The following is a 27,903-nucleotide window of genomic DNA, read 5'->3' on the forward strand; positions in this document are numbered from 1 at the left end:
CACGATCCCCGGCTTTCCGCAGTGCTGTTGCTAAATAGACCAAATTAAGTATTGAGATTTTAGAAATGTCCTCGCTAAATCTTGGAGATTAACCCATGTTTTCAGGATTTTTAAGTCTTTTTAACCGATCTACAGTTCGGTGTGTTTGCTTGTGTCGGACGTCGCGCTCATCACTCGTCCAGTGACAACACAAAAGCAGAGCTGAACCGTGCTAGAACTGTATAGTGGAAAGTGTCGCACATCATCACCAAGCCTGGGTTTTAGTTTCAACAGCTGATGAACAAACAGCATGAAAAGCGAAATCCTGCAGCTAAGCTACCACCATATTTTGCCACAGGAGAGAACTATCTCGCTGCTGCTACTGCCTCTGCTGCGGGAGTTCAACCATAATCATTCCATCAGTTGTGCCTCCAGAAATGAGATGAGATGGAAGGGCATTTATGTGGTGTAAATATCTGGCTCAGGCGGCCATTTTATTGGACCACCATATTTTCATTTTCATTGAACATTTTTTAAGGCTTTGATGCTAACTTACACACTTAAAAGGGAAAGGGGTGAGGGAGGGACATTTAGCTGCAACCAAAAATGTTGCCAAGATGTACACACTGTACCTTTAATTATGTAACCCTTTTAAATGTTGTTTTTTTTAATGACAACCTGTTGAGGCAGAGGCTCGTATGTGGCCAGCATGAGAACAGAGAGAGCAACCCTGCAGGAGAAAATATACAACTAGCTGTAAATGGAATGGATCTCAACCCTCCAGAAGGCCTGTTGATGGAGTGGAGCTGAGGCGGAGAGACGCATGGCCATGAGGACAGAGAGAAAAGGAGGGAGAAGAAGGGAAGAGTTTGGAGAGGAGCCGGGGACTGCCCATGGTGGATGGGCGGAGCAGTAAGCATGCGCTGAGCTGGCAGACTCTGGGCTGGTCCTGACGGGCTGGCTGGGCTCCGGACGGGCTGTCTGTGCGCCTCAGACGGTCGTGGGGGAGATTACCATCAACGCTCAGCGTCTCCTGGAGCACACAGAGAGGGAAACGAGCTGAAGAGACACGGCGATAACTGCGAGACGACAAAGCGAAAGAGAAAAACAAGCCAGCTCCACTTCGGCTTCTAGACAAGCACCGAAGAAGACGCAGACGACCCCCCCCCTCTACCCCCACACCCCGCCGCCAACCCGCCCCATATCTACCCTCTCCGTGTGCCATCCCTGTGGTCCTGCCCTCCCACCCCCACGGGAGAACCTCGAGCATCTATAGGAACCCCCTCTACATACAGACACACACATAAACACACTTGACCAGCGTTGCCATTGAGCGATGCGCTCAGAATTTAGGAAGAAGTCGCCCGTGCGTCTTTGATGCAGCAGAACCAAACCAGAGCTCTTCGTTTTTCCTCAGTGGGAAGAGTCCAGGCTGCGGATCTGGGTGTTTACACTTCTTTGACGGGTTTCCAGTGGAATGACACGCAACATATTTCGCCCCACGGCAACAGGCAAGGCTGTCACTCCGTAGATTAGTCTTTATTTTACACAGCCAGTTGTCACACCATAAGCTGCTGTTTTGAGTTGATGCGTGATTTTTCCATGCTCAAAAATCCTCCTGACAATGGTCTGGGAACGGACCGCCTCTCCGGACACTTAGTAATATTTTTTTCCAAGACGCGTCAGATCTATAGTCATTCTTTTTGAACGACGAAGAAGCGATTGATTGACGAGGAGTCACTTGACAGCCGCTTGAGCGCCAGGACTTTGCGTGCGAAGTTTGCGCCGGGAAGAGGGAGCTACCAAGTCGGAGATATCTCAGCTTTGTCCGCGGCATTTTCCTTGAAAGGTAAGACAGCAAACCACTTGCATGTCACATTTTGTCCGAGTGATAAATAAATACAAATATGAGATGACACATTTGATACCGGAGAGTGAACTATTTTCAGAGACTCTCCAGTCCAGCGGTTCACAGAAACCCGGCAGCCTCAAGTACGCACACTGAAGGCCGGCTGTGGCGGACGTGCCTTCACCGGCGTTTGTGCCTTTTACGCACACACAGTGTCAGTGCCCAATTCAGCAGCCTTTCCTTCGAGTCTGGCGTTAATGTAAAGGTGCGTCTCCTTCTCCTGCGTATTCAGCACCGAGTGACAGTTTTACAGCTGCACCACAAATCCTGTCCCATTTAGAAAGTCACAGCTCAGCCAGCTGTTGTGCAAGATCTCTCATGTTCTCTGTCACAACATCTGATAAAGAGTTCAACGTCTACAGACCGCAGACAGTCACCTAAACAAATGATGTGTTGGTAAATAAAAGATGACCTCCACGTGAGGCAAACGCTAATTAAGAACACTTCTATCTGTTTTCCAGAAAAGAGAATGGACATACTGTAAAAGTTGTGGGTCACATAGTGAGTTTATTCTCACCAAGTAATTGTACTTTAAAACCTTTTCTTTGTATTAAGGAATGAGCAGTATCAGTATCAGTCTGCTGTGATCCATATCCATATCATGTAAATGCTTCACTAAGCACAGGCACCATGCTGTGAAAAGAGACATGAGCATGTGACCAGTGCATCAGTACATGTTACATACATGTTATGTACAGCTAAGTTGATGTAAAAGAGGTAAAAGACTGTAATACTGGTATTTTTAGAAATGGAATGTTTTGATGTCGGTATTATATATAGCTATCTAACACATAAAAAGTGGTACGGTCTGGGTCATACCCTTTTTAGTGTCCTGGCATGTGCATACAAGTCCACATTCAGTTCATACTCAAACGAGAGTTTGCGTCAGTGTAGCGATCCACACATGTGTACTCAAGTCTCATAATCCACTCCAGTAGTGGCCGTTTATCTGCAGGAAAATGCCCACGTTTGTGTTTAATCGTATTCTTCGAGAGTTGAGTTGTGCATGCGTGGGCACTGGCAAACTTTTTCACGTAACCTCGTCTTCTTCGCTGTCAATTTGGACCAAAACAAGACCGCGCCGCCCAGTGGACTGCAAAGTGTCAAAGTGCTACAAGAAGCTTGTAAGGTCTGCGCGTGCACAGATTCGGCCCATGTAGAGTTTGTGCTGACATGGGAAGGTGACAAAATTTACATCCCAGGGACTCCAGCGGACCTCTTCTCACAGAACACAGAATTAAAGTATGACTTGGCCCTAGCGAGCAGTCCTGAGTGTTTTTCCAACTTGGCTGAGGCCAAGCATGCATCTAGTGCAGTATGCAAGGAAGAGCACAGCCAGAGAGGCTTAGATAAAGAGCTATTTTCCTCCAATTAAGCAATTCCACTGTCCCTAAGCCTAATTGTTTGCACACTGGGACTCGGTTTGAGAAGGACCTTCTCCCCATTGGCTGCCTCCCATGGGCCCATTGTTCCAGGAGATGCCCACGGTAAAGAGCTGAACCCTGCCAAGGCAGACCTAACAAGCCCTGTGCTGGAGTGGAATAAGGCCTAATCATTAAAAAATGTAAGGCCACAATGTAGATGGAGGCACACTCAGGGGTGTGGAATGGCTGTAAATTTCCAAGGTAATGTTTGTATAATATAATGTTATGAGTGCACAAAGAAAAGACAGAGATAACACAGGGGCCTCAGAGGAGGCCTGGACATCAGCCCACTGGACCTTTATCAAAGTGTGTGGGGAAGAGGAGCAGTGTAAAAAGCAGCAGAGACTCTGTGCTGGACTTTGACTCGCTTGTCTCCTTGTCCTCCTTCCCCATTTCAGGCCCCTGCTATTTAATTCGCAGCCCCTCTCTGTGAACTGTGAGCACTGGTGCCCCTCACATCCACAACCTGCTTGCCCCATTGTTGGTCCAATCAGCTGAGGATCACTTCAGCCACGACTACCCACCTGACAAAAGCACGAGCATCTAACACCAATTACACGCAGCCTCTCTCCCTTACAGGACACTCAGTGCAGTCACTGCAGAGAAAAAGCCAAGCTCCACCATCTAAAGCCAGATGTAGTCCAGCCGTGCATCCCTGTGGTGCCATTACACACTTGCAGGATATGTGTGTGTTTGTGGGCAGGCTTTCTGACTGCATGCTTGGCCAAATGTACAAACTGCTGGAAGCAAACAACTTGCCCTGAGTTTTAGGAGTTACAGGTTCTTGCAAGCAGTGGTTATAAAAGTTTTATACCTCGCCAGCCTCCGAAATTCAAATCATGGGTGTGGTTGGCACCCCCCCCCTTCCCCCCGTTTTGAGATTTTTACCCCACACCACAAATGTATGACATCATACCCCTGAGGTCCCAAACACAGCTGCTTTATGGTGGAAAAGGTGGACCCTAATGGCATAGTCCTGCGTCACAGAGCAACCACGAGGCATGCGGTGGAGGGATTTTGGGAACCCACACTGCACTTGTACTTAATGCCTTAAACCAGAGCAATGAAAGTGAACCTCATCTGATATAAAGTGAAGCATGATCCAATCGAGTCGGGCACTCTGCGGAATGCTTATCGCCATGACCTGAAAACTAAGCTGACAAGTTTGTTTTGCCTATTCAGTGCAAAATATGCTTACGGCTGGAGAGAATGAGGCTTTGAGGACTTGGGCTGCTACAAGTGGGTGGAATTTAAGTGGTAAAAACGACACTTGGGAGTGTGTTTGAATTAATATCACAGCAGGGTTTCATAGCTGCTGGGGATTAAAGTTAAGATGAAATGCAACTCAGAAGCAGGGGAGGGAGGATTACAGTGGTCAGTGAATGAGGTTAAAAAAAAATGGCACCTGATGCACACTTGAATTATTCTCACAGTCACTGTGACATCACTCGACCATGTCCCGTGGCAGATGTGTCCTTTCTCCTGGTCACAGTTTTAGATCATGAATGCCAATCAGATGAAGGGCTTTCTTATTCAAAAGCATTAAGTTCCCCAACAGATGAAAGACAACCCCTGATGTGGTGTGTCATTTCTCTGACATGTTCAGTGCAGTTTTTCTTCTTCTGGCTTTAAATGTCATAGGAGATGCATGAAAATCGCAGACGCATCCACATGGAAAAGTTGTTGTTAATAACCATAGACTGTTTAGAAAAAGAATGTACTGAATAGCCACTAGGAAGGGACATTTTCTAACGTTTTGTAAATGATGTTCCCATTCAAAGGAAAATAGAGTGAGTAGACACCAGCGTGATTGACAGCTGGTATCTTCCAAGGTTGCATGTGATGTCTTTGAATTTCTACTGGCAGTACTTCAACATCGCCAATCTCAAAGGCTTCAGAATGGTAGTTCAGATTCTCATGAGGGGATACGTCACTACTGGTTCTCACTCGAAAACTTTACAGTCATCGATTATACGATTTCTTTGCTGATGAGTGATAAAATGATTTGCCTTTATCCTTTTAATTCTTTAGCCACAGTGCCAACAGACCTCTATGATTCAAGCTTTCAATCCACCTGTTACTACTATAACTCTGCAGCCTGTATTTGCTGTACATTATACCAGTGAAATCGTGTGAGTTACAGGGGTGAGAACGTCAGTGTGATTTGCTGCATTTGTACAAACAAAGCTGATGTACTGTACTACAGTGTATGAACCTAAGTCATAAATAAACGAGAGCAGACAACTGCCTCAGCTTGCGTAATATTACAAACTGGCGCCATACATTTTTCCCCACAAACGCTCTTCATCATCATAAATCATTTCCACGTGTGCTCCAGTGGCGGTGACTTTCTGAGCATCTGAGTGTGACATGTCCAAGCACGGGGACGGCCGGGTTCGTGGACCCACACGTTAAGAATGGACTAAAAAGGTACAGAGCTTGACTCGCACAACTAAAAGAGACCAGCACATACCACTTTGCTCCCTCGCTGGCTGGGCTCACGGACCGTGCATTTTTCTCCAGTTAAACTGTAACCACTAATCACCTCACGGCCTCACTGTTTCCTCCAGCAGCAGACCATTCCTGGTTCCTCAGGGTGATTTAAGATCCCCCCTCAGGGATATATGGTCTACCCTTTCCTAAAAATCACCTGTGTGGGACACCCCAAACGGACACTTTTGCTCTTTTCTGTGAGGATCTGCCACAGTGAAGTTTAGGGGTCAGTTCCTCTGTTGCAAGTCTGCAGGCCTGCATTTCCAAAATAAACACAGACAACGCAATGCCTCACTCCAGCTACCCCACCCTACCTCTTCTAATTCTCTTTCATGCGACTTCTGCACTCCCTGCTCTATCGTGAGAGAATTTCAGCTCACAAAAGGCTTCATGCAACACACAGACCACGGCTTGGGCAGAGTGCGCATGATGAGGTAAAGTCAAGGAACAAAATAGGATCAAAGCCAAGACATGAAAGAATAACAGGAGATGTAAAGAACCTGGCAGAGTATGAGTTGGTTGAGTTGAGGGGTTGGGATGTTAGAGGAAACACAGTTTTGCTCACGTTCCATTGACAGACTTAATATTTAACTTATGGGTGATAGTAAAAGTGGATGTGGCTGTAGTTTTTGAGTTATCGGGAGCTCAGTTCAGGGAGCTTGTATGTAATGTGCTCACAGTAATGCAGTTTAAGTAGAGACACAGCTGGTTTGTATTATTATTTACTTACTGGGCCACCACCCTGGATTCTCTCGTATAACCTCAACAGCACCAAAGGCAGTTCACTGTGACTGAGGTATGTACGTGTGTGTTTGCTTGTTTGAAGAGAAAAGAAAGGGAGGAGTCGGACAAGAGGGGTTCTGCCTGTAAGTACGAGCAAGGAATAACATTCTGGGAAGGCAGAGATGGTGGGAGAGGAACTGATGGTGAGGTTTTGTTTTTTTTTGAGAGAGAAGGGGATGAGGGAGTGAGGGTGAGGCATTTTCTGAGACTCATGTCTGGGCCTGGGCTTGGCTCTCTGTCTAGGCACATCCAGTCCTGTCAGCTCGCTTACAGACTTTGCCCCCTTCAACCCCCTCCTCCCTCTATACCCAATTCCCTGGGACTCCATCTCCTCCTGACTTTAAACTCAACTTCTGCTCCCTCTCCCCTTTTGTCCCTCCTTCGCATTTTCGTTGCCCACTTTCCATGAGCTCTCAGCTTAATTAGCGAAACATACATTATATGAGCGGTCTTATACGTGCAGTAATAGAGAAGAGGGAAGAGGGAAGGAAAGAAAGAAGTTTGGCTTCTTAAGTGTTTACCTTCTCTGTGGTGTTTTGGAGATGTTGCCAGCACTAATTTAATTCATATGTACCATGGCTTTTTTTTTCATGAGGTAGCCTTATGTAATTTGGAAACGTTTTTAAGTCTGGGGTTGCTTTTTTGTGAAATGAAGACCAACTTTAGATGTTTTTATTTGGTTGCAAAAAGTTGCCATTATTTAGTGGTCATCTGAACATAGCCTTTGTCTCTGTTGTACTCTGTCCACTTGCTTTTCAAGCCACTTTCACACTAATTAGTGGGTGTACATGAGATGTCTGAACCTACGTGAACTTGTGATTAACACCAACAGACCAGTGGTTGGTCTGCCATGTGGTGTTTTTGACTCTTTAGACAAAAATTCTGAGTTGGATGAAGAAGAATTCAGTGACTATATTAAGAGTCGTTACTATCTTGTATCTTTTACTTCGGTCCCTGGTTCAAACTGAAGGGCACATGAACAATGTTAAGGTGCAAATAAAGGAAAATGATCGTAAGATGAAAGGTTTGCCTGGCTAAGCCGATGAAGAAGACATTTTTGCGTTCCCAATAATGTCAGTTGGCGCAGAAGCCAATAAAAGCCATGTAACACATTTCCATTGGTCCAAAAAAAAAAATTAGATGAGATTATGGGAATGGTATTTGTGTTGTTTACTGATGTTTCAGTAATTGTTGTTGTCTGTCAGTCATCGTGAGCGTTCCTGTATCTTCATCGATTGTAAATGTCAGTATTGATTCAGGAGTATCGAGAGTGGAGGAGGAGCATGAATGTTGCCCTGACCTTAAGCACTAATTGAGCTACTCTCTGAGGCTCATTCATTCCAAAGCTGCTGATGTACATTTTGTCTTTGTCCACAGCCTTTTCAAATAAAATGGTGGAATCCGCTCCAGATCTTTCTGATGCCTGTTTCCAACATGTCCCACAAATTTGGATGTGCCAACAAATTTAAATCAAGAGCTAAGCACAACTCCCATTTCACAGCATTATGCTCAACTCATTTGCCATCGCACTCATCCTCCATCTGTCCCTTTGCATCTGCCTCTCTCTTTGCATTTTTTTTTCTCCCTTGGATGGAGCCACAAACGATGGAAGCTGCAGGGTGCAGCCTGTCACTTAGTTGAGCTAGCACACAGGAATACAGAGAGAAAGAGGGAGGCGAGGGGAGGGAGATAATGGGAAAAAAGATTGGAGAAAAGGCTGTCAAATTGACCTTGTCCTATTGCCAGCCATGGTGGGAGGGGACACAGTGCTCCATGTAAGGAGGGAGAATGTGGTGCTGCCTTTAAGTTGGCATGGCCATGAGAAAAAGACAACACAAGCTTTGTCTGTAAATACGTGTGTTTGTGAGATCACTGCCGAGGGTGGCAGATGGGTTAAAATGGAGGTAAAGCAGACAATAAAGGGGGACTCATGCACACATTTATTCGCCGATGCGCCTGCTTCTGTGCGCTCTCCAACACACGCACGCACACATCACGTCACTTCATCTGCTAATTGCTCTCTGCTGTGTTGTATTTCTCCCTCTTCCTGTTATCCTCTCCTCTCAGTATGCTTTGGTTTTGGACGCTGAGCCCCTGCCATGTTCCTCCTCTCGCCACACTCGTACACAGGAGACTGACATTCTCTCAAACTCACACAGATGCTCCCTGTACAGAGCACATCTGGCTCTGCGTGCTCGGCTCTCTCCAGTGCAGCAAGGCTGCTGCATAGGTGTCACCGAGCCTTCTCCAGGGACAGGGAGTGGCCAGCCAGGCATTCTGATGCGTCTGATGAGCCTCAACAACGCCACACAGCGATAGAGAGCACCCACCACCAGCCTGCCAGGGGCTGTTTTGCACAAAGCTGTTGTCGGAATCATATTACCTCCACTATTGAATAAGACATCTTGGTTCCCAGGGAGTTCTCTATGTGTTGTTGGCTTATTGAGTTGCAAGCAAATGAAAGTGGCTGGGGTCAGTGTGTAAAGGCGAAAAGGATTTGTTTCTCAGGCGTGTGGTGCCATAACATCCCCATCCAGGAAATGACTGTGAGACAGGCACACCCCTACAGCTGGAGTGGTACCACAATGCTCTGAACTTGTCTGAACTTCACAATGCTCAGCCAGCGTGCCGTGCACTAGTGTGTGTGTGTGTGTTCTTAGTCTATCCATGCGTATGTGTTTGTACACTAGGGCTGTACAGACAGTGTGTTTATGTGTTCGCCCCTGATTTCTTACCCAAATCCTTGAAGCTGTTATTGGAACAACAGACCACACTGGCACAGCAACTGGTGCTGAAATATGGCCTGGGTTTGCTGCTTATCTTTCCACAATTTCCATACGCATGTCACCCACATTAGAGTGCTTTAACTTTCTGTGAGAGAGGGAAAAGAAAGAAGAAACTAGACAGAGAAGAGAGAGAGACAATGAGGTACAGTAGAAGCTGTGTAATGACGATGCACCAGTAAGCTGATACATTTTGAACAGTTTTGTTGGATGCACGTTTCTCTTTCATTCTGAAGTGACGTCGTTTCTCTTGAGAACTCTGAACTGGAATTTTGTGATCACCAGTTGGCCAGTTTAATTTCTCGGTGTGTTTTTTTTTTACGATTTAGGCAGGTGCCGGTGCTTTACATTCCTAACCTGACCTCATGCTCAGTTCTGGTGCCTTTAGGGGAGGTCTGTCTGTGCAAAGCTGGTAAAACCAGGGTTGGTTGTGTGTAAACGTGTACACCTGTACATACCCACTGCAGTGCTTATATCTCCAGATGGAGGGGTGACCTTCTAGTCATGTTAAAGTTACACCTCTCTAAACATGGCATCATTCATTTTTCATACTTGAATTCTTGCTGTTTGTTTGTGTGAGTCAGCTGGAAGGACAGCATGTAGTGTGGGAGTCGAAAGGACTGCTCGCTATCGCAGACCCTTTCCTGCAACCCCAGCAAAACAGACACAGCTGGTCAGTGGGCCGCGGATGTTGTAACAGTCAGTCAAAATCCAGTCAAAGCGTCCTGCAGCACCTGGAAGAAGAAAAAGAAAACACCTTACCACAGGAACACAAAACCAAAAACATGCTCACTCCAAGTTTAATACAAACTATAAAACAGAGCTGTTAACTTTTATCGCAGCACTTTTTCCTCTTTCTCTGACAGCCTCAGACTTTTCCCCCTTCAACTCTCATTGGCTTCAGTTCTTCTTTTCTTTCTTCCCCCCACCCACCCTTCTTTCCTCTCCTGTTGCTTTCCTACTAAGTGTGGTGTGGTGACGCCCCTGCTTGGCTGGCAAGCCAACTCCAGACCCTGTGATTGCGCGCAGGAGTCAGAGGATTGCATCACTGCCTGTCGGGAGAGGCCACAGGAATGGACTTAAAAAGGAGGAGGGGGGAGGCAGCAAAGAAAATGAAAGATGTGAGATGGGTCGATGAAGGAGTGGAGAAGAGAGAGAGAGAGAGTGATGAATGACAATGGGGATATGGCCTGAGGAAGTGAAGAGGAAGCCAAGAGGGAATAGACCTGAGGCCACTCATACAAGCTCTTGTTTATATGAAAGTATGGCAGAGGAAAAGATGAGAGTGGAGGAGTGAGGTTTGGACGGAATGCATTCAGTGGACTGCAGGAGGTAGAGAGGCCCTGCAGAGTTAGTGGGAGGTCAAAGTAATCCAGGGTGGTGATGTCCATCACGTCTCCTGAGTGCAAAGACGAACACATTCTCCTCTCTCCTCTCCCCCCGCTGCGTTCATTCTCCCCCCGGTGCGCCATGAAACTGCTATGTTGTGAAATGCCCCACGTTATTGTGACATTACTCACCACTCTTCAAAGCCCACAGTGCTGTTGTGTGAAGTGCCATAAGCATTAGCACTGGGTAAGGTTTACTGCTAAAACACGCTGTATCATCGCCTCCGGGGGAGGATTATCTGTTTATTGCTGATTGATGCCCTGATACTACACCATAGATTTTTTTTACTATTTTGTTGATTAAAAACTCATGTTTGCCTGACTGTGAATCGGAGTAGGTGGGAGAAAAACTATCCAGTGACTCAAAACACATGTTGCTACATGTGGGCCCTCAATTGCATATTGTTCATGTCATGTAGCAGCTACTAGGGAGTCTGATAAATTGACCGTGGCTTGGAGCACGAGTGCTAGCCTTATGCTAATGTGCAGCTTCTCTCACTCTCTCTCTTTATATACCTGCTGCCTTTCTGTTCATTTGTTCTCTCAGACTAGTTCACAAGAGCTGTACCTTTGACCTCAGGCTACGTATCTGCACAAGTTTAGATTAAAGGCACCAAATGTCAAAAACCGAGTGTCAGAATGTCAGATTTGAAAGACATTGCTATTATCTGATCAAAAATTAAATGTGTGAGAAAAGATGTAAAAATGATTGCTCACACCAATTCTGAATCCTATCATAATCACAATATCTGAATATTGGAAGTATGTGAATGTGTTGCACAGACATGAAGTAGCTTTCTTTAGACCTAAAACCATAAAGAGTCAAATTCAGCTAGATCAGAGGTTACAAACTTTTTTTTTTCTTGATCGAGTTTAATTCTGTATCACAAATACATTTCATTGTAAACTGTATATCGTCCCACATCAACACAAATGCTTTTATTTTTCAAATTCTGTGAAATATCAGAAACATTGTGATTGCTATATCATGATGGAAAATCATATAATCAAATAACTCATATTGCCCGCCCCCACAAAGGTTTGACTGTTTTTTCACTTGACCGACTCAATCCTGACCAGATTAGATGCTCAGTGGCCCCCAGGTCATTTGCGTTTGAGACCCCAGGGCTTATTACTCTTTGTTTCTATTGCTGTGTTCAATTGAAACACATAATCATGACATGGGTATAGTCGTGTAAGTTTATCCTGAGTTTTCAGCACAACGTGATCATGGCAAACGTCACATTACTGTTGTGTTATGATATACTGTACATGGCTCAGCGATTAAAAACAATAATGTATAACTCATGCACGTTGGAATCAATCCATATCAAGTTCTGAGCGCTGCAATCGACTAGTAATATACACAGTTTGTGTTAAACTGGACTTTGACTTTGAGGGAAAATAGCAAAAAGATCGTTTCCCCAAATCCTTCAGCTCTACTGCTGCAAGCGAGGGCCCTTCCTTTCTCATGTAGCGGTCCTCTTTGACAACAAACCACAAGTGTGACCCGCCCTCCTGGTTGTGTCCCTCCTTCCCTCCCTCCTGGCACTGTTCCTCCTCCCTCCTTGCCCTCTGCATGGAATTCCTCAGTGTCTGAAGACTCTGGCTGGAGGCCATCGGTAGCTCACTGAGAGGCTTCCTGTTGCGCTCGTCTCCTCCTTTGCTCCTTGTGTCCCTCCCACTTTTCTTCACGTCTCGCCTTCGCTCGCTCAGTTCTGCCCTGCTCCGTGTGTTGTCTGAGATTCCGCCCCTAGTGTCCCATTTTATATCTTCATCTTGTCATTTCTCAAGTAAGTTTTTCCCCCTTCTTTCGCCTTGTGTTGACGCATGCGAGTTCACGCGTCACACCGTATTGCAGCTGCTGTGAAAACCATTCTAACAACTGCCTTTATCCTCAGTAGCCCTCCCCCAGTGGCATCATGCACACTGCTATTACATAATCCTGTGTATGATTCAATGTGCCTCTTTGCAACAGGAGCGAGAGGAAGCGAGAGGGAAGTTCAGTTTGTCAGTACGAGAAAAAAATGAATTACTGAAACTTTCCTGTGGCTTTATAGAGTGAATTAATCCCCCGCAAAAAATGTATGTTTATTATCACAACCAGGGATGGCTGCACCACAAGGTGAGAGAACAATGACACAGGAGAGGAAGAGGAACACATAGACTAAAGGAGAAACCTGAACAGTAAATGTGATTTAAAAAAAATAAATAAAACAAAAGCAAAGAACAGAAGGATAAAGAGAAACGGGGAATAAGAGGCCCAGAGGAGGAGGAGTGGAAACTGAGGTTTCCTGTCTGAGGAGGCGGCTGGCTGAAGAGCACAGAGGCAGGGGGAAAGAAAAAACTCTCAGCTGTGTGTGTCGTTTGTGTGTTAAGTAATCCATCAGGGGGTGAGGGGTGAGGAGGGGGCATGCAGGGCTGTGGCTTGTGTGTCAGCGGAGGTGGTACATACGCGCTGGGCGTATTTGGCCTATTACCTCAAGCTGCTATCGTCGCTGTGACCACAAGAAACGTCAGCAGCGTTAAAGGAGCACAGCAGAGACCATCTTTGGGCATTTTTTGTGTCCAACAGACATGGGATGGTATTAGATTCTGATGGTGTGATCACCTTAAACAAAAATATCATGGTTTTCAGTGGTTTGGGGCTAATATTGTCTTGACTGTCATACAATTGGAAAAAAAACAGCTCAGCGACTGCTCGTGTTACCCAACGCAGCACAAAACCGGAGTTATTCCTACGCTCACGTCATGAAAAACAGATCGTACCTGAGGTACAGCACAACAAGAAGATGTTTGTGACCCAGACCTTTTTTATTATTATCTTGAAACTTTTAAATCAGCCTAAAATCTCAGGGACCAACATAAATCTCTCTTTTTATCATCTTTATTTGAGTTCAGTGCTAACGTGTGAAACTGCTTATGTGGAAGGACTTTACTTTAAAGCCTGGAAATGTCTCTGATCACCTAAATGTGAGTATTCACAGAGTATTGTGTGCTTAATCTGGTCCTCCTTGGCCTTTGCAGTTGCTGATGTAGAACCCAAATGGCAGGGATCAGAGGTCACACCCCACCCTTACCTCGCTCTGTCACCTTTGACCCTGTCTCTCCCACCTGGTGGATGGAAAAACCAGCAGGTCTAGACATGAGCAGTGCTGCAGCGGTGGGGCTTTTCACACACTGCTGCTGAACCACAGAGTTACCGAAGTGAAGAGAAACACATTTACTACACTGAGTTGTTTACCGTCAGTTCATTAAATGTTGTCACTGCAGTGGTGAACTCGAGATCTAACATGGCCAATAATAATGGGCTGATTGATTAATCGGTTACTTAATCCCGTGACATTTGTCCATGTCTAAAAATGCCTCTTATGCCCTGAGATTGTATTGAGACTCAAGGGCTTACTAACCCTTAAATGGAGATGCACCGTCACTGTCACGAGGCTAATGTTGGTTTGCAGTCTCTTGCACATACCATAAGCCTGGCGTTAGTGTTCTTAGTCACTGAAGATGTTTTCTGACACGTCTCTGCTTTGCTGCAAGCGTATAATAATCCGCGTTTGGCAGCTAAAAGTATCGCAACATGCTCTCAATGAACCGACGCCACCCCGCGTGCACATTTTATCACAGCGCGATTGCGCGGTGTGTCAAAGTGACACATTAAAGCCCTTCAGAACCACATTGATCAATACCACCAGTTATTAGAAGCTGTTACAACCTCATTGTTTCTCTCTCTCTCTCCATTTGGTGTATGTGTACAAAGAGAGCAAAGAGCCCCTGGGAGAGATGGTTTACCTCCTACAGACTACCTCCCAGGGTCACAGCAGGAGGGAGATTAAGTTACAGCCAAAATGGGGGGAAGAGGGTGGATTGTATACACACCCACACACACACACACAGGCGCACACTCGCACTCTTAAACCCTCACTGAAAAACAGAATTTTGCGAAACACGATTTCAAAGCGCTCTAACATAATTACCCCCTTTCCCCCAAAAACCTCACATTTCTGACATTTTGCGATGCCTTTCATAGTCCGTCATGGCTGCGCCAGTGGACCCTACAGACTGAGCTGAAACGTGATCCACCTCAGGGCAGATTTCCTCAGATCAGACTGAAGTTAGGGTTCACTGATGTTCACTGATGTTCCCTGTGTCGCCCTCCTTTGACCTCAACCTCCACCTTCTCCATCTCTCTCATCAACCACCTCCTACCTCTCCCACTTCTCCCTCAGGCCGCTACCCATGTTCACCCCTCAACACGCCGCCTCATCAAAGGGGGGGCGGCAGTTTTAGGACACTGGCTGTGAAGGGATATGCAGGGGTATTGGTGACGGGTGTCAAAGAGGATACGCACAGTCCTTCCCTTCAGGAATCCCCTTCCTTCTCCACTTCCTCCTCACCCTTGTATATCCTCGCTGTGGCCCCCATGGTCATCCCTCCCCTCTCTCTCTCTCTCTCTCTCCTGTTCAGCTGCTATAGCGTGTGTTTACTTAGCTACAGAGCGAGCGAGAGAGGAGAGGGCCCAGGACAGGGACAATGCTGCCTTTCAGTGAGACTGTCGACCCCATGGCTGAGCAAAGAAGTCTTCATGGGGGCCGGCCAACACCCCTTCCCCAAACTTCACAGCCAGCCGCCACTGAGCTCACATATCTGGCCGACGTGCACATGCAGACAACACCGTGCTCTCTCCTTCCCTGTATTATGCTTTCTCTCAGTTGCTTTTGTCTCACATTTCCCACAAACCCTCGCTCTCTTGGTGACCGTGGCTGTTTGGAGGATGTAGTCAGGATCCCATAGCTCCAGTCCAAGAATCACACACTTGTGAGTCACTTCCTCGGCTGTCTCTAGACTATTTCTCAACTAAATAACAAAATAATCATGAGGGTGAGCAGAGGGGAAATCAACCTATGGGAAGCTGTGCTGGGATCACATCAGGCTACAGCCACACTGCTCTGTTTAATCTATAAGACATAAATTATGCTCCTGATATGCCTGTCGTCCAAACTACCCCGGTGCTTAAAACATTTTAAATTTTTTTTTAAAAATGTTCTTGTTCCATTAATCAAAAATAAAAACAGTTGAGCAGTTAATTATGTTTCCTCCAAGTCTCACACGTCTAATATTTGCTGATGTCTTATAAACGCTTGAGACAAAAAGTAAGGAAAACTTCATATTCAACATTAAACAAGTTTTTTGTTTTGTTTTTTTAGCCAAAAGAGTGGCTTTGATGAAAACTTCATTGTCGACATTTTTGCAGATGGAAAAATGATGCAGCGTACCAATTAAAACCATGTGGAACTACCAAGATAGTTGATTATATTGTGGAGTGGACACATTTTCATGAGGAAGCAACAGAATCAGAAAGGTTGTCTTATTATGGGAGGTTTGCAGCCACATGTGTGAAGAGAGACTCCTCCACTGTCTGTGTGACTGTCTCACAGGAGGAGATGTAGGATCACATGATCCAAGTTTCCTGATCGATGTTCAGTGTTACATTGATCCAGAAGTGTCATATGTTTTACAGTATGGATTTTAACACTGTGGATTGTTTCTTCAGTGGAAAGGTTGAGCTCATTTCTGCTCTAGGATTCATGGTCAAGGCTATTGATCATTACAACATAAACTATATATCAATATAAAAAGGATTTAGTCTCCTGGTTGCAAAGCAAACTCCCAATGTGAAGCCTCTGAGGTCACGCTGCTTTCCATTATCTGTTTTCCTCCAAATTACAACACTGTCATCATGTTCTTTTGAAGAAGAGCTAAAACCAGTCATTGAAATCATCACCTCCTCAGGAAAATGTTTACTGACGTTACAAATCAAGTGAGAAATCGGCTTATTATTGACCCATAGGTTTACATCCAAATGGACTTCTTTTTGCAACATCTTATTCCTAATAGTGATTCATCTGCTCCGATACACTGAATAAACGTGGTGTTCACAGCTAGTGACAGTTTGTCCACGTAACAAAATCTCTACGGTCAAAACTGTCATCAGAGCAATTAGTAACACTGAGTTTGACTGGTAATCTACTCTCCTTTAATCAGCCTTTAGCAGGAGTATAATTGAATGAAGCGAAATTTAAAAAAAATGTAGGGCACTGGAGACATTACTGTAACAATATTAGAGAGTAAAAAAAAACAATAACAGCCTTATCCTTGCTTGTCATGAAAGAGATAAACTATCTAACAACTCATCTCGCTTCTGTGGGTCATCGCTGACATTTCAGTGTCGCAGCGGCCATCAAGGGAAACCTGTGGGTCATGTGCTTGTCACCGATCTGTAACCAAATAAAAACAAAAGGTTACTTGTGCCAAAGTGTTTCACATTAGGCAGCACTGTGCAATATGATCTTATATTACAACAAATATTAAAAACAAACATACTTTTATTCTACATAATTAAAAAACAAGGAGAATGAGCGCAATCAGTAGCAAGAAACGTGTTTTTAAGGCCTCGTGATCCTGATGGTTTTCTGTAAAGGACTGATTTTTTTATGATATTGTATAGCAGTAATTCTGGGAACCACGGTATGTCATATTATAGCTGCTACTTACTATCAAGCAAGTTATAATGGCTGCTGTCATCTCCTCCCAAGTCGTTTTTAATAATTTTCTTCCACTTTCCGACACATTGTTCATCTGTAGCACTAAAATAACCCCAGTTATAGAGTTATACATTTATAGAAAGAAAGGTAGTAATGGCACAATGACGTTTATGTTTTATCACTATTAAATAAAAAAAAATACACTCACTTGGCCACTTTATTAGGTACACCATGTGCTTCAAGGTGATCTTAGTAGTTTTGTAAGATACTGCTGCGTGTCTGGCCATTTTTGACTTTTGGCATCAGTCAGGTATTTTTACCCTAGTAGAGCAAAAGTTTTTGAAATACTCAGATGTATATATAATATATATATATATATATATATATATATATATATATATATATGCATTAATCAGCAGAGTGATGCCACTGCTACAAAGATGCTGCTTGTGGACATAGTGTTCTCAGCTCTTCTGGTCTCATTGGTAAACGAGTGCATCACCATCGTCTAATCTGTGTATTGAATCTGTGCACCCCCCCCTCCTCCACCCTCACCCTAACTGCCCTCCGGCTATGTATAAACGTGTGTGTGTGAATGGTGGTCATCTCTTTTCTGGGGTTGGTGAACTTAGTGACCTTGCTGCTTCATGCCTCCCAGACATAAGAGTTTCCCATGTGGCTCCTGGCCAGGCAACTTTCAAAGCCCCCCATTCATGGCTAGTGTCGGCATGTACGAGGAAGAGGAAGGAAGGGGAATTTGTTGAAATTACTGTTTGATTAATTACTGCGTGCGTGTGTGTATGCGCGTTGCTGTACGTAGGGTTTGGACTGCGTGTGCATCTGTGTATGGTGCACTTATTACGTGCACACTGGGGAGCTGTTCTGCATGAACATGGGCAGGAGTATATAGGACACTCTGCAGCTGTGTGTTTCGATGAAAAATGTTTGCAGAGATTTGTGTGTGTGTGTGTGTGTGTGTGTGTGTGTGTTAGCCTGGTGAGAAGTAGCAGTGAACCCTAACACATTGTGTTGAATGGGGAGCTTGGCTCCAAACCAGGCGTGTTGTACCAGCACCACCTGTATGTGTGAAGCAGTAAAATGTGGATAATGAGACACATTTATTTTACACTTGCATTGGGAATAAGAAAAACTGGCTCGTGTGAAAGACTTTAAACTGTGGCCATTAGTGTTTAAAATGGGTACTGCAATGCAAATTGAAAATATTGGTGCAAACCTATTTGGTTAATTGTGCATCTACTCCAAGCAGCAGCAAAGGATTACCTTATGATGAGAGAGAGAGCAAAAAACAAGGCATCGATGAAGGAATAACACATGCATTAAATAATCACCGACAATGTTTATGAGAAAGAGAGACTTTGGCTGAAGCTTCAAAAATTAACCATATTGGCATCTATCCCCAGATTCCTCTCTTCTTTTTTCACCGTATTTCCACTTCAGACCCTCATAGTACTTTTCCTCTGGTCAAAACCTTTTTGAGAGCAAGAGACTGAGTAACATTAGGGATTTCTGACTCAATTTATTCAATTTCTGACATCGCTAAAGGACCATAATAACATTTATTTACCCTTATGTGCCTTTAAAAAGTGTTTTTATTTAGGAGATTTGGGCAATTACATGATTGCTCTGATAAACAGGGTTCATCTAGGGGTTTTGGTTGTGCATGCATGTAACAACACGGTGACGATGGTTCAGTCCTGTGGTGGAAGAACTCAAAATGACAGCTAGATGAACCATCGTGCTCACAACCCTCAGGCTGGGTCCAGAGGTCAGTGTGTTCAGAGGGAGGAGGTGGACTGAGTGAGTGCAGCTGGACTTTAAGGCCTGCGGGCTGGGGTAGGGGTTGCTGGTCTGGTGGGTCTTAAAAGTCCATGGTGTCTGAAGGTGCACACTGTAGGGGTTTGGGGTGAGCTGGGGCAGCGGGTGACGTGACATGGTGCTCGGCCCAGTCACTGGCTAACGGTGTAGAGTGAAGCTGTGCTGGAAGTGAGGGTGACCATCTGGATTGGATTGAAGACATTCCTCGGGAAGAGAGAGAGTGTGTGTGTGAGTAAAGGTCAGCATGAAAAAAAAAAAGAGGAGGGGGTTACTCTGTGTGTTTATTTTTCTTTAGCTTACTCGGTGTTTCATTGTTTGAGAGTATTTCTTACCCAGTGGAATTGTGGAATTTGAGACTTTTTCCTGTGGGAAATATTTCAGGTGTGAGAATCTCCTGTGGTTTGCAGAACGCAGCACTTCCTCTGTGTTTATATGAAAAGCAAGCAATCCTACAGTGGCCCCCACTGGCCCAGCTCTGACCCTCTGTGATTGGATGTTTGTGCAGGTGGGAGGTCAGCGGGGTTGTGGTCATGCTGTCCGTGGACGAGCCCCTGGACCTTAAGCTCCCCCGGCGAACCAATGGGCGGGACAGAGGGGCGTGTTCGCCCCCCCTCTCCCCACTGCACCCCAAGCGAGCCCGCCAGCTCCACATGGCAGAAGACGGCACTGCAGTGATAGAGCCGGCCTCTCCAGCTTCTCCACATACAGGTAGGTCAACCTTGATACAAAACACAAATGGGAGGAATTAGGAGTGGCGTCTCTGTATCAGATCTTAGCAGGTGTGTTTGTGTGTCATGGCAGGCGCGCAGGTGGTCCCCCACCATCGGACAGACACCCCCACCCCGCCTGCGGTGGACCTGAGCATGTCTCCCTCCTCCCGCCACACCCCCAGCTCTCCAGAAATGACTACCGGCAACTACGTCGCCTCAGGGGTGAGTGTGACGTAGCTCAAACACACAACACAGCAGCTTTAAAAAACACAATTCCTAGCTTCCTCTTGGGTTACCACCACATAGGCGATGGCTGTGTCATAGCTGCCGTGGCGCTATTGGCTATTCTAAACGGCAGTTTATTTGTTGGTGACAAGCCCCCATGGAGTGTGAAACAGTCTGCTAAGGTCAGGAGTTAAGGAACAACGTAGGTTTGTGTCACACTCTGAGAGAGAGAGAGAGAGAGAGAGAGAGAGAGGGGGAGACAGAGGGTGTTACTTCTTATCAAACACCTCTTGTGTCCCCAACAAGTGCCTCTGTCTTTGCGACATGCACTCAGTGGCCCCACTGGCATGATGTGTAAGGCTGTGTGTGTGTATGTACATGTATAATCAGATTAAAGACAAGGTACAGCCATGCAGACCTCACGCCATCTAATTTAATTCCCTTCTAATTGAATTGAGAAAGGCTGGGTCCATTCAGCCGCTCCGAGTCCCATTTAGTCCTCGATAGCCCCCCGACCTCACTGCTACACACACACACTCTGCACTTAAGTTTGTGCCCCCACTGACGCAGTCGGGGCATTTTCTCCCTCCTACGCACTCATTCTTACAACTACGTGCGACTCGTATAGGAAGAGCTCCGTACAGCTCACATGTTCTCTCCCCTATAGCGTCTCACAAAGCAGCTCACACAGTTTAGCATGCGGAGGCAGAGCTCAGGGAATTTGCCTTATTTCATGAAATTTGTCACACACACATCTCTGACTGAGACGATGAGACAGGCAGGAGTATTGTGATTGATTTGCTGACTTTTTCACCTTTTCTCTGAGTGGTTCCCTACATATATATATATATATATATAAATACATATATATGTGTATATATATATACATAAATGTAAGTATATATATATATATAGATATAGATATATATTTCATAAAATACAAAATGTGATCCATGCTTTATTTTCTGTTTTCTGCATGGTAACACTGTATGTGTGTTTGAGTCAGCATATTAGTTCTTTGAGCTGCAGCTGAGTTTCAGTGAATCGACAGCTCTCATACAGAGATCAGGGAATGTGGGGAGGTGTAATAGTACGGAGTGAGTGACTATGAGAGAGAACGTAGAATGGATTTTTAAAGACAAAGGTAGGCAGGTCTGTACTCTGCTGATAAAAAGAGGTATCAGGATATATCTGATACCACATATTCTGCCGTGGACACGGGTGAATGACAATGTTTATGTCACATTATTCCTAAAGGACCTCAGCGGGCTCACGAGCACAGAAAGTATGAATCCGTGTCTTAAGGATTCTGTGGCAGACTGATGACATTTTCTCCTTTTGTCTCTTTCGTTTGTCAGAATTCTCACATCTCACCGGCCTTTCAGTTTTTTGTGCCAATCAGAGCTGGAGCGGGACTTCATCTGCCGTCCTCCATGTTCATCAGCCAGACGAGTGACAAGAGAGCGTCTCCAGACCTGTCAGCGGACGAACAATTGGCCTGCCGCTGGAGGAAGGTAAGCCCCAAACAGTGATAGAAACCTGTTTAGGCCAAACTAGCAAAGAATAAACGCAGCTTTATCATAAGAAAACCTTTCTTCTGTCTACAGTGCCATCTGCTCTTTGACTCGCTGCAAGACCTGGTAGACCATGTCAATGATTTCCACGTCAAGCCTGAAAAGGATTCTGGGTACTGCTGCCACTGGGAGGGCTGTGCTCGCAAAGGCCGGGGGTTTAATGCAAGGTGAAATAATCCTTCAGTATTCAGTATTATGCGATGTACCACAGAGAAGGACGACGATTTCATAACTCCTGTTTGTGACATTGCAGGTACAAGATGCTCATCCACATCCGCACTCACACTAACGAGAAGCCTCATCACTGTCCCACCTGCAACAAGAGCTTCTCACGTCTGGAGAACCTGAAGATACACAACCGCTCACACACAGGTCAGTGGTGGCAGTGAGTTACAAAGCAGAACCAACTTAGAGTGCATATGCTTTAAAATGAAGAGATTTATTTTTATTTCGTCCTTTCCCCCCCCCTGCAGGTGAAAAGCCCTACATTTGTCCATATGAGGGTTGCAACAAGCGCTACTCAAACTCAAGCGATCGCTTCAAACACACGCGCACACACTACGTGGACAAGCCTTACTACTGCAAGATGGTGGGCTGCCTGAAGCGCTACACAGACCCCAGCTCCCTCCGGAAGCACATCAAAGCCCACGGTCACTTTGTGGCTCAGGAGCAGGGCTCCCCGGGTGGGGTGGGGTCCCTCCTGAAGGGGAGTCAGAGTGGAAGGCTTGGGAATGGAGGGGCAAAGGATTCAGAGCTGTCCTATGTGAGCGGACCCCACATTATCATCCCTGGGGCAGCGGCTGCTCTTCTAGGAGGCCATGCTCTTCAGGGCCTAAGTGGCGCCGTACCCCTGTCTCCACTCAGTCCAAGGCCCCTGGACCTCAGCTCTATGGGCTGCCCCAACTCACCTCCAGGCAGCATGGGAGGAACATCCATCCTCTCTTTCAACGGCTCGGCGCTGGGACTGGCCAAGTCCCCCCTGCTCTCCTCTGCGTTCCCCTCCACGGCCCTGGGTCTGTCAATGATGCCCATGCTGGGAGCTGCGTCTGAGCGTAGGGCACAGAGTCAGCAGGTCAAGAAGGGCCAGGGGGAGGAGGCCGAACACGAGGCGACTGGAAGGGTCCTGAACCTCTCCACAGGAGGCTCTCATGATCCCCTTTCCTGGGTGGTCATCCCTCCAGGCACTGTGGTGCTCAAGCCAGCTGTGGTCAACTGATACACACACACACATTCCAGAAGAGCTCAGGGGGTTGGGATGGGAGGGTGAATGCCATTATGGGGGGTATGAGTGGTCAAAGGTGATAGGGACTAACTCGCACAATCAAATCCAGGCAATGCATTTTAGAGCAAGTGTGGAAAAGGATAAAAATGTCCCACTGAACCTTCAATCAAGAAAACAATAGATAACACTACACCTCACGAGAGTTATGAACACAACGCAAGCCTCTTTTCATGTTGGGGAAACCAAAGGGGCCCAAGAACTCTGTTCAGGAACATGTACGGTTTGGCTCCTTGTTGCTTATTTTATACTCTATTCATTCCTGTTTGCTGGTTCTTTGAACAGGGACCGTGAGCGTAGTGCTTCGTGTCTTAGTGCTCTGTGTTCTTGCAAAAGCCCTGATTCATTTTTAAGTATTTATACGACTGTACTTCATTGACAGCGTGCCTCCAGCTGAGCAGTGAGATCGATACATCGCGAAACTGACTGACGCACTCACAGTTGGGCAAACTATCGAGTAATTGGAAGATTCTCCATAGTTGATTTTTTTTTTATATATATATATAAATAATGACCTATTTTTCACAGGCGGCTGTGATTAATATGATTACGACAAGCTTGCCATACCAAAGCAAGTGAACTTTTTGGATTAGTGCAGGAGGAGGAGGAGGAGGCCACCATCTCCACTCTGCGTCAGTTCAGTCGAACATAGCACTTAACAGTGTCAGCTGGTTATAGAAAAGAAACCTCAAAACTGCTGCTAACCTCTCAGCTCCCCCCAGTGTAGCTTTAACTGGGAGAGAGCACTTTTGACAATCTGTCCCCAGTGTTGGGGAGGGTGAGCAACATGCATCAGCCTAGTCCACCAGAATATGTGCCAGATGTGCAGACTAGGGACTTTTACGGCACAGAGACAGACAAATGGTGTTATATCACCTTGCAATGACCAATCATCAATCCCTCCTTTTTACCCTAGTGAAATTCAAGCACTGGTGTGTCTGGCGCCCCTCTCTGGTTGGACACTGTACACGGCATCCTCCCTGCTGTCCTCAGAACCTGTTTTGCTCCTGGATTGTCCAGCTGCTTTCCCGTAATTGAATCAACACGGCCAGTATGTGTATGAAAGGGCCACTGTGGTGATAAACACTAGTGTCTTGTGTTTTTAAGAAGTGACCCGACCCAAAACCAGCTGTGAAAAGCAGTTGGTCGTCCAATCGAAAGCCCAACTCAGCCTGGTCGGTTTCAGTTATGTCCCAAGTGCAGCAAATGTCACGCTGTGCCAAAAATACCAGGAGAGTCAAGTGGGATGTCGTTGTTGTGCCACAGAGGGGGGTGCGATGCACTCAATGCCACAAACAGCTGGACTGAATAGGAAGCCACACTATTGCGAACTGCCTCATTTTACTCTGTCCGAAGGGGCAATAAAATAAAATAAAATAAAAAAAATTTGACTTTTGAGAAAACTTCTCTCATGGTTCATTTATAAGCAGGCAACATGCAGTTACCACAATCTATAACCCTTACATGTATTTAAACATGTTACAGCTAAGTAACAGTACGTGTTTCTTTCACGACTAGTTTGCGCTTATTCCATTTTTCGGCATGGGTCCGTTTTGTTTTGCGGGCTCCTTCCCAGAGTTGTGTTGCTCAGTGCGAATGCATGTATGATGTTGACTCTTGTCCCTCTTGAGAGGAGAGGTAGAGGAGCTGGAGAAGATCGTCCCAACACAAGGAGCATTCCTCTAAAAAGACTTGACACACCCACATCCTCCCACTCCTCCATCTCTCCTCTCCACAAAGTGCGTACGTCGGCGGTCTTACTCTTCCATTGTCCAGTCTTAGAGCATCATTAGACCTTACTTAATGTTGTTTATATTTTTGTGATTATTATTATTTTTTTTGCTGTTGTTCTGACGAGACATTTTTCTGATGTTGAAGTTGCTTATTGTGTACTGCGATGGCTGCTCTGCAGTCAGCTTTCTGCCGCTGAGGCCGAGTCTTTTTACGAGATGATGAGATGAAGAGAGGGGGAGGTTTAGATGCTTTTCCAAGGCAGTGGTTCTCAACCTGGCAGCTCTTAAAAATTATCTGATGCTCAATATGTGTGGTGACATTTAGATACGTTATAAGCTATTGGATGGATTTTTGTGAAATCTTGTGCTGGGGATTCTTTCTATTACATCAAATATGATTCCTTAATGTCTCAGCTAGTGCCATCTCCATGTCAGATGTTTGGATTACGACTCGAGTACAAAACTAATAACATCTCTGTTGTCATGCTAGTGCACTTTACCCAAGATACAGCATTACCTGCTAAACATCAGCGTGCCACATTGTCACCGTTTTAAGGTTGTTAGCATTTAGTTAAAAGTACAGCCATAACAAAGTACCACAGATATGACTTTATCTCCCAGTCCCCTTTGTTCTGAAGGACGGAATACGACGACAGATGCTGTGTTCCTAAAGCAGAACAATGTGGGAAGGAGAAACGCCTGTACGTTCAGATGATACTAATTTATGTTCAGGGTAAACAGGACAACAAAGGTTGAAAACCACTGCTGTGACATCACGCCCCACCATGACAATCATGATGGCGTAAGAGCATTGTTTTGACTTGTTCTGACAGTGAGATTCAGTGAAAGCATTGAGAAATGAAATTCGACTGTAAAATGGTGGGCAGCGCTGAGAGAGGGAGCAAAGACAGAAAAGACTGACTAAAAGAATGAATAAATTAATGGACAGGGAGGCATGAAGGAGGGAAGAGTCTGCGAGCCAGCAGAGGGAAAACAAGCAGATAGTCGTGCTGTGCAGCCGCTCTCCATCTGGCCACCTACCCAGCAAACAGTCCTCTCGGCTCTGTACTCGCTGTGCCCAATGTGGCAGCCACTCACAGGCAGACAGCACCAGCCTGCTGAAAAGTAGGCCACTGAACTCTGTCTGCCCTCTGGGTTTTTTTTTTTAGTTTTTTTTATAGAATAAACCCAAAAGACTCAGCCCCTCAGTCCCCCCACCTTTTTTTTTTTTAACCAGAGATGCATTCCAGTCTCCCTAACAAGCTGCATTCACAGTAAACAAAAACAAAAACAAATGAAATCTCATGGGCTGCCCACAGGTCTACCACTATTCACAGCAGAGATAAACTGCATACTTGTGCTTCAGCCTCAGAAATTCTTAGTCATCATTGCCTCAAGCACTTACCCCTAAACCCCATCTCTCTCCCTCCCCCCCTCACACACACACAGTTTGTCCAACAATCTTTTTAAGGACTCTCATTGACTTTCAGCATTATCCTTAACTAGCCCTAAATTCAGCTAATAGCTCAATATGAGTGTATACTGGTCCTGACAAAGTCAGTGTTTATGCCAGATAAGCTGTAACAAATACACACACACACACACACACACCAGTCTCTGTGCAGGCTGCATGTTTGAACTGAATCTCTCATTGTGAGTGGACAATCCTGGCATGTGATGTCATCAGAAACAGGTGCTAAGTAGGCTAGACATGGTTTCCGTGGCAACAGCGAAAGCCACAGATGCGGCAGCTCTCCTCCTCCTCTCTGTTTGTCTGTTTCTCGTCTATTGATCGAACAGGGACTCAGCACAGCGGGAGAAAGCTGAATGATAATGACACGGATCCTTCCAGGATCCACATGGTTTCAATATTAAATAAGCTGTATGACCCATTAACCCTTTGAGCTCAGTCTCGACTGCACTTTTGCACCCCTCACCATGTGTGTAGATATGAGGGATGCTGTCACATCCTTCCTCATAGCAGAGCGTTGTTCTTCAGTCAATTTGAGAACAAACAGAATTCAGAAAAATGGCTGAAATGTAAAAAAGAAAAGTTCAGATTTTTTTCTTAAAGCGGTACTTAGCCGTAAATGTCATTAAAAGGGTGCCACTGACTGAAGTGCCACAGTGCTGCACAACAAAGGGTTAATGATAAAACTATGGCCAAGCAAGGCCTGTTCAAACTTATGTTTTTTGCACATGTGTGAGATATTATGTCAGTATTTGAATTTTTCCAAGTGCCTTTTTTTGTTATAGGTGAAAAAAATATATATAGAAGTTATACTCTATGCGATTAAAACAACGATAATATGAAAATATATTTTTCCTGGCATCGTGTTCTGTGGCTGAACATGCCGAATTTCAGAGTTGTAAAAGTCTCCAATTGGTACAACATAGCAGTGTGCTCCTGTTTTAGAGGAATTTTATTACGATATTGATAATAATGTCAATGAAAAGAGAAATGTTTAATAAAGTTGCATTTGATACAACTTGTGTTTTGATTTATGTCACTTTATCCTACACAATCCCAGCTGACATAGGGTGAAAGGCAGGCGACAGTCCATCATAGGGCCAACATATAGAAATGAACACCTCACTCTCACATTCACACCTCTGGTCAATTTAGATTACATTTGAATAATCACCATTCTGCATGTTTTTGGACATGGAAGCCTGAGAGAACCCACGCTCACACAGGGAGAACATGCAAACCACACAGAGAGGCCCTCGGGCAAACCGGGATCTGAACCGATGACGTTCTTGCTGCGAAGCAACAATGACATCTGAGAATTTAGATTTTTGCAAAATCAATAAATGAATTAATATGACTATTAGGGATGGGCATTAATATTTGATTTCTTTAAAAACTTGATGTGACAACGCACATGTACAGTATATTAAAAGGATACATTAATAAGAGACTGATGATTGTATATCTTTATCCTCCTGGTCACATAGTATAGCTTTGCTTGGAGTCTCAGTCCGAGTGCTCCAGATGTATAGAGCCATTGTAGGTTATCATTTATTTAAAATCAGAGGTGATGTGCTATAGAGTCAGGAGGAGGATTTTCTTTCCGACAGCTCAGAGTGACGTTTGCATTAACACACAGCAAGATGTTCCCACAGCAGCACAGTTTAAGCTCAGCAGCCTCTGCTGCAGCACACAAATAGCCATTGTCAACAAGTTTGAAATGCTTTTCTCTAATGACTGCTGTTGTCTCCTGTCTCCTTCACTGCCT

The 27,903-nt window shown here is 45.3% G+C and overlaps 1 protein-coding gene and 1 long non-coding RNA gene across 4 annotated transcripts; one reads left to right on the top strand and one right to left on the bottom strand.

The window, feature by feature from the left end:
* The first annotated feature begins 847 nt into the window (after positions 1-847).
* Positions 848-27,153, top strand: glis2b (GLIS family zinc finger 2b). 3 transcript variants are annotated; one of them, XM_044050597.1, is made up of 7 exons: positions 848-1,828; positions 19,649-19,851; positions 19,945-20,075; positions 21,437-21,592; positions 21,686-21,819; positions 21,906-22,024; positions 22,126-27,153. In XM_044050597.1, exons 2-7 carry the CDS (start codon positions 19,674-19,676, stop codon positions 22,866-22,868), a joined length of 1,461 nt encoding a protein of 486 aa, XP_043906532.1. In that variant the 5' UTR covers positions 848-1,828; positions 19,649-19,673; the 3' UTR covers positions 22,869-27,153. The 3 variants fall into 3 exon arrangements, with proteins under 3 accessions (XP_043906532.1, XP_043906531.1, XP_043906533.1); XM_044050596.1 differs by lacking the exon at positions 848-1,828 and adding an exon at positions 6,213-6,239; XM_044050598.1 differs by lacking the exon at positions 848-1,828 and adding an exon at positions 6,325-6,601.
* Positions 18,900-19,765, bottom strand: LOC122785038. Its single transcript, XR_006362242.1, has 2 exons — positions 19,476-19,765; positions 18,900-19,347 (listed from the first exon to the last, which is right to left on the bottom strand). It is a non-coding gene; the product is annotated as an uncharacterized LOC122785038 (long non-coding RNA).
* Positions 27,154-27,903: the final 750 nt, after the last annotated feature.

The sequence above is a fragment of the Solea senegalensis genome, linkage group LG19, assembly GCF_019176455.1.
Source record: "Solea senegalensis isolate Sse05_10M linkage group LG19, IFAPA_SoseM_1, whole genome shotgun sequence".
Classification (NCBI taxonomy): Eukaryota; Metazoa; Chordata; class Actinopteri; order Pleuronectiformes; family Soleidae; genus Solea; species Solea senegalensis.